At 42.9% G+C, this 7,500-nt stretch overlaps 1 protein-coding gene across 9 annotated transcripts in view; it reads left to right on the forward strand.

Moving 5' to 3' along the window:
- Positions 1 to 7,500, forward strand: part of LOC147010571 (uncharacterized) — an 8,596-nt gene that overhangs the window by 886 nt on the left and 210 nt on the right. For 3 of the 9 annotated variants that reach the window (XR_015052174.1, XR_015052176.1, XR_015052175.1), the window contains exons 3-5: positions 952 to 2,180; positions 7,022 to 7,175; positions 7,476 to 7,500. The exon at positions 7,476 to 7,500 is cut by the window's right edge and continues 210 nt beyond it. Coding sequence is in view for 2 of the 9 variants with exons in the window: in XM_085858832.1 (XP_085714958.1) it covers positions 952 to 2,162 (1,211 nt within the window). In the remaining 7 variants the exon portion in view is untranslated. Of the gene's footprint in view, positions 1 to 951; positions 2,181 to 2,250; positions 2,323 to 4,532; positions 4,647 to 7,021; positions 7,176 to 7,475 lie in introns of those variants that run through there. The other 6 variants (XR_015052179.1, XR_015052180.1, XR_015052177.1 and 3 more) reach the window with 6 other exon arrangements.

Genomic DNA, 7,500 nt, shown 5'->3' on the forward strand with positions numbered 1-7,500 from the left:
CCACCCATACAAAGATACCCACACATATACACACACATATATATATATATACACACACACACACACACACACACACACACACACACACACACACACACACACACACACACACACACACACACACACATATACACACACACACACACACACACACACACACACACACACACACACACAAAGATACACACACATACACGCGCACACACAGTTACACACACACTCACACACATACACATACACACATAGTCACACACACACATACACATACACACACACACAGAAAGATATACACACACATACACACGCACACACACACACACAGACACACACACATACACGCGCACACACACACATAAAACATACACACATAGTCACACACACACACACACACACACACACACACACACACACACACACACACACACACACACACACCCGTCATGTGTTACACATCCTGGACACCACATGACTTTGCACCTTCCACACAAAATGAACGGTGTTCCCCTCTCCTCCTCTTCCTAACAACACCCTCCAACCTGGAAACATCTCCCAACTCTTACTCAGTTTGTCTGGTCCCTTTCATTGTGACGTAAATGGTGACTTAATGGAAAAAGTAAATTATTAAGGTTCCACCTCTTGTTTAATTTTCTCCATTGTGGGTGCGGGTTGTAGTGCATGTTCGTCCATCGCTGTCGTCACATTAATTGTGGGTGTGGATTGTAGTGCATGTTCGTCCATCGCTGTCGTCACATTAATTGTGGGTGTGGGTTGTAGTGCATGTTTGTCCATCGCTGTCGTCACATTAATTGTGGGTGTGGGTTGTGGTGCATCTTCGTCCATTGCTGTCTTCACTCTCATTGTGGGTGCGGGTTGTCGTGTGTTGTTTTTGTAGTTTTGTCAATTTCCATTGTATTATCTGAATTCAAGTTCTCCATTTGTCCTTCTCTCCAGATTATGAAGACGGTGACAAGATTAAGGTTGCCAACCTGTTTGTGATTGATCCGGACAGCGAGGGAGACAACACGGTTGTGGCGATTGAAAATGATCATTGCAGCCCCTTTTTTGTCAAAAACTTGAACAAGTTCATTGCCTGCCTCAAAAGCAGATCTCATGTTCAAGCACGACAGGCTAGCGATGTGCGTGCACCCACAAACAATGGTATCGCAAAGAGGTCACCGTGGGTTCCAGATTTCACCCAAACGTTCTTGAGTCGTTCGTCCATGAGGCCTGAAGCGAGGTCTCCACATGAACCTCAAGGTCCAGCCGTAGGAAGAGCAGCGCTTCAGGCAAGAATCAGGCCTTTGGTACCTTGGGGTAATCAGGAAGGTAACGGGGCTGGTGATTCACTGTTACGTGTTCAGATAGGTAACCTGTACCTCTTTGAACCTCATGAAGTTGAAGGAAATGCAGTGATACAACTGGATATGGACCCTTGTGAACGACTTATTTTAGGACCCTTCAGTGAGTACTTGGACTGCGTGAAGAAGTATTCAACATCTAACACTGACAGTCTGAGGAAAATACAGAAACAGGGAACCAGACAAATATCCCATTTCCTTAAAAACGAGGAAACTCGTAAAGCCCGTCAGAATTTGAGGGAACCAGGTACTCGAGGCTGGAATGCAATTCAAAGCCTCTCAAAGCAGGAACGACCAGAGAAAATACCTTTTCAAAATATCAGAAACTTTGCCAATGGATATTCTGGTCAACATTCTGTTGCTGCCCAAGAAATGATGATGTCACCAAGATCTCACGGAGTACTTGGTAGAATGATGACGTCACCAAGATCTCACGGAGTACTTGGTAGAATGATGACGTCACCAAGATCTCACGGAGTATTTGGGAGGATGATGACATCACCAAGATCTCACAGAGTACATGGCAGACTGAAACCAAAAGGTGTATATCCCAAATGGAATGTTGCTCAGGTACCAAGGAGGAAACCTCAGTCCCTTGTGCACCAAAGAATGGTGTTGAGAAGATCACGGCCTCAGATTCCAGAGTCAGTCGTTCCGGCCAATCATTCCACTAGACCGGTTTTCTATCGACCAAGTGGAATCAAACAGATGCTTGTTCAACGTCGGGCCTCCATAGGTAGACAAATGAAAAGGTCTTCATTTCCGAAACAATGGCTGTTGAAGAGGAACCCATTGACTCCATGACAACGATGGACTATCTTGGTACGTATATTTGTCCAACCTTTTCGGGATATAATGAGCAATAAGTTGTTGTTGATTACCCCTCGTCAGTTCTGCTCGACCAGGCCCGTGACATGGAGGTGGCCGATCGATCTTCCAGGAATGACCCAGAGATCCCTCACATGTAAGTTGTTGTGTGTGAGCCAGAAGTTTGTCAGCTGTACTTCCTGTTGCTCACAAGAGTGACCTGCCAAGACCTTACTCATTCGGTTTTGGATATTTATTCTAAACTAGCATCTGGTTACTCTTAAACTTGGCAAATGTTGGGTAGCAGATCGTTTATGAGTTTAAACTATAACTTAACCCTCCCTCCATAAACAAATGTCACATTTTGTACCTGCTGTTCTGCAAGGGAAACTTAGCCAATGAAACAGGATCCAGATTATTCAAGGCAAAATACGATTTTTCATCCAATGAAGGGAATGTTAAGTTTTCCTTTTGTACTTACGAAGTGTTTAAAAACGACCTCATTGATGTCGTCCAACCATGAAGGACCTTGTATTTCCACCACTTTATACAATACATCTGGTGAGGAAAGTATACTTTTGTTTGAGGTGGAACAGCAGTTACAGATTCAACCTCCACTTGGAGCAACCCAAACCAGAAGTTAGAGGTCCATTATTTAGCCATGGTACACCTTTCCATCCCACTCCTCAGGGAAGAGGAAGGAGCGACACATTGAGTGTACGCTGGCTAACGAGCAAATCACGTTGGCTAAAACTTCCCGGATAACGCTGCATGTGCACTACACTGGAAAATGGAGGAAAAGACACGATGAACTGGGTACCTTTACAATGCAAACAATTTCTTATTAAAAGGGCGAGGAAAGATGTGTGGCACAATAAACAAGGGATTTAATTCATGAAAATACGTACAGTAAGAAAAGCAAGGATGGGTGATGTGCAGCAAAAGAAATGCAGTTATTTACAAAAGCAAAGAGACAGTACAGAGTTAATCAGATTTAACACTTCCGCAGACGTATCGATGCTCATCCAACAGGTGCCATCAGAAACACTTCTGAGGAAAGTTAGAGAGTTCAGAGAGAGGAGAGAAAATGCAAGATGGCTTTGACCTCTTGGTTACCAGGTGATGTCGACAGACCCACACAAACCCAGTCACTATGGAGTGGGAAAGAGAAGGAAAACTGATGGTGTCGAACATGTGTGGTTGGGGAGAGGTGCAAGTTGGGGGTGCGGTGATGTGCAGAGAGGAAACTGTAAAAGGTGCTTATCAGAGGGACCGTCTTGAAGGTGACAACTCTTCGGGACTTGCCCAGGTGGTCGCTGATGCTCCTTTTATGAGTACGCCTCCACAGCAGACGAGATGGAAAATAAAGAAGAAGAACGTGTTTGAAGAAAGCCTCGTAACGTGTGAGCAAGTCTGTAAGTGTTTGGAGCTCTTGGTTCTAATGGCTGTGCTAGGCCTGGCGCCTTAATTCCCTGCTCGTCTTGCACTCCAATTTGATAGCTCCATTCCGCCCTCCCTCTGACCTGTTCGCTCCACTCCATTCCGCCTCTCACCACTAAGGCAAGGTTTTGCCTTGTGTATATCTCTGGCCGTTCAGCCATGACTTTCTGTGCAGAACGCTCCGTGCTTTTTTGTTCCATGGCAAGAGAGGAGTTTAACATCTAATCAAACGGGGCGATCGGCATTTCCCAGTGCCCCTATAAGTGTACGGATGATTGCCATTGTGCTGGCTACACTCACACTCGGGTACGGCCATGAAAATGGCCCCATGAGCTCCTGACCCTCCAACGAGCTTGAGCTCCGAGATTAACATGGCGCCCGGGTATTCACTCGCATTCTCCGGCCACGAACATGCGCTGGACACCGAATGGGGGCTGGAATTGAGCAGAGTACAAGGACTATCCTTATGACGTTGAATGGAGTTCTGCACACATTCGCGCTCTGAGATGGATGCCTGAACATTCCGAGTCTGAGTGCTGGTCATAGTTTGATTTGTTCCCTGTTTATGTGAAAGGGATGGTGGTTGTTGGGGGTGGTGACTGTGGTTGAGATATTTGTAGCGGCAGCGTAGTGATGAGTTATGGCATGGTGTTTCTTGGTGGTGGAGGCATCGTGGTTATCATTATTCGTTGTGGTTGAGGCAGCAATGATGAATGTGAATGATATGATTGTGGTTCAAATGTGTGGTGATTATTATGAAGGCGTGGTGAGGTTGTATGAATGTGGTGGCATTGGGGTTCAAGTACAGTGAAGGTTGATGTGAAGCGTCCGTTGTATAATGGCACATCATTTAAATGGGGAATTCTGCACGTATGCAAATAACTTGCCCCTGTTGATATGGTCTTTGGTGTGCATGCATGTGTGAAGGTAAGAGAGGTTCGTGTGTGGACAAGCCAAGCAAAAGAGGTGAAGAATGGGAGGAAAAGCCTGCCTCAAGCCCAAGCAGTGCATGTGAACCCATAAACCCATTATACAAAAGGGAAGGCCTTTTTAAAACGAATACAAATGAAATAACTATCTTGGGAAATGCTCAATGTTGTGTGGAATTGCCTTGCGAAGGGACGGTTTCGCAGAATCGCAACTACATGTACGTATTATATATATATATATATATATATATATATATATATATATATATATATATATATATATATATATATATATATATATATATACATATATACATATATATATATATACATATACATACATATATATATATACATACATATATACATATATATATACATACATATATATATATATATATATATATATATATATATATACATATATATATATATATATATATATATATATATATATATACATATATATACATACATACATACATACATATATATATATATATATATATATATATATATACATACATATATATATATATATATACACACACATACAAACATACCTACACACATACACACATACACACATACATACATCAAAATGTATGGAGCTTGATGAGCTGGGTGGCAGACAGGCTGTTGTTCTTTGTGGATTATACGATCTTACTGTGTGAGACATAATCCGAGGCTGATGCTCACCATTACATCCATGAGGTACGATTGAAGCAGGCATACACAGCACCTATAGAAAGTCTACACTCCCCTTTCAAAATCTTCACCTTTTGTTGCCTTAAAGCCTGGAATTAAATTTCATTAAATCAGACTTTTTACACCTTCATTTACACATCGTAACCCACAACTTCAAAGTGACAAACAAATTCTACAATTATCAGAAAATGTATCAAAAATACAAAACTAGAATATCTTGGTTGGATAAATGTCCACCTCACTGAGTTAATACTTGGTGGAAGCACCGTTGACAGCAATTACAGCTATGAGTGTTGGGATCGGTCTCCACCAACTTTGCACACCTTGATTGGGCAATATTTACCCATTCTTCTGCACAAAACTGTTCGAGCTCAGTCAAGTTGATGAACAGCAATCTTCAAGTCATGCCACAGATTCTCGATTGGATTTACATCGGGGCTCTGACTGGGCCACTCAATGATATTTCTCTTTTTGGTCCTTAGCCATTCTCGTGTCGGTGTGCCTGGGTGATTCGGGTCGTTGTCGTGATGAAAGGTGAACTTCCGTTCCAATTTCAGCTTTCTTGCAGAGGGCAGCAGGATTTCCTCTTGGATTTTTCTGTATTTTGCTCCATCCATTTCCCTTTTATCCTGACAAGTGCCCCAGTCCCTGTTGATGAGAAACATCCCCATAACATGATGCTGCCACCACCATGCTTCACAGTCGGGATGGTGTTCTTTGTTTGGGTGATGTGCTGTGTTTGGTTTGTGCCAAACGTAATTCGTTTTGCATTTCGGCCAAAAAGTTAAATCTTGGTTTCATCAGGCCACAAAATTTTTACGACATTGCTTCAGAATCTCCGGAGTGTATTTTTGCACACCTCAAAAGGGACTCAAGGTGGGCTTTTTGAGTAATGAATTTCTTCTTGCCACCCCACTGTCCAGGACAGACTTCTGTAGTGCTTGGGATATTGTTGTCACATGCACACAGTGACCAATCTTTACCATGAAGGCCTGTAGCTCTTTAAAAATTGTCCTTGGCCTCTTGGTGGCCTCTCTGATCAGTCTCCTCCTTGCTTTGTCATCCAGTTTGGAGGGACAGCCTGATGGAGGCAGGGTCTTGGTGGTACCATACGTCTTCCACTTAATGATTGTCTTGACTGTGCTCCAAGGGATATTCATGACCTTTGAAATAGTTTATACCCATCCCCTGATCTCTGCTTTTCTGCAACTTTATCCCGGAGGTCTTTTGAAAGCTCCTTGGTGCTCATAGTTCAATGTTTTGCTGTGAAATGCACCACCCAACAGAGGAAACCTTCAGGAACAGCTGATTTCATTCTGAAATAATCACAATCAGCCAATTAACTTGCTGTGTGATTTTGAAGGTGATTGGTTACACCGTAGCTAATTTACAATTACTAATTTATATACGAGTGCCACACGGACACCATCCTAGTTTGGAGGTGACGTGTCGGCATAACATAATTTACACACATGATGTCACTGTCATGTCATGAGGTCAGTGCACTGATTTTGCTGAAATAAAATAAAAAATATTTGTATATATATACATACTATACATACATATGGTTTGAACCTGGGATCTTACTTGGATAAGCGAAGTGTTAAGATGTGAATGCCAAACACAGACACTGTTGTGTTGAAATTCTTTCCTTTTCTTCACACGTACACATACCACAGATAAAGATGAACAATGTTCGTTTGAGAAACATGGATTGTCAATGTATCGGTTTGGCAGCAATTTATCAGGAACGGAATGCATATCTTACCCCATATACAGGATCACTGCATCCCTCCAGCACTAGCTTCTGTGACTCGACTGTGCTTCTCCTTGGAATTGTGCTGCTGCTGTGCACTCTGTTTCCTCTTTACTTGGAAATAACACCTGGAAGGAGTTTTCATTCACACTCCACACAAAATGGGAACATTCACAGGTAAGTGTTTGCCGCCCAGCCTCAGTTTTCAGGATTTTCACCGCAGAGTGGTATTCACCCGGGACTGTGCAGCCATCATGTACCACGTGAAACTGGGTTTGGTGGTCAGGTGGAGTGAACTAAGGAATTAAATAATAGTTGGGCACATGGTGCCTGCACAGTCCCAGATGAAGACCACATCTGACCTAAGCCTTGCTTGCTGGGAAGCTAGTTTTGTGTTGCATTCATTTTTGAATGGAGGATGTGACTTGTTTTGCAAAAACGCGGGTGGGTAACATGCATCATTGTCCTTGGTTTCAGGTCAGACAAGAACCTATTAACGAAC

This window comes from Eptatretus burgeri, chromosome 16 (genome assembly GCF_056783735.1).
Source record: "Eptatretus burgeri isolate ZD-2024b chromosome 16, Ebu_testis_v1, whole genome shotgun sequence".
Taxonomy (NCBI): domain Eukaryota; kingdom Metazoa; phylum Chordata; class Myxini; order Myxiniformes; family Myxinidae; genus Eptatretus; species Eptatretus burgeri.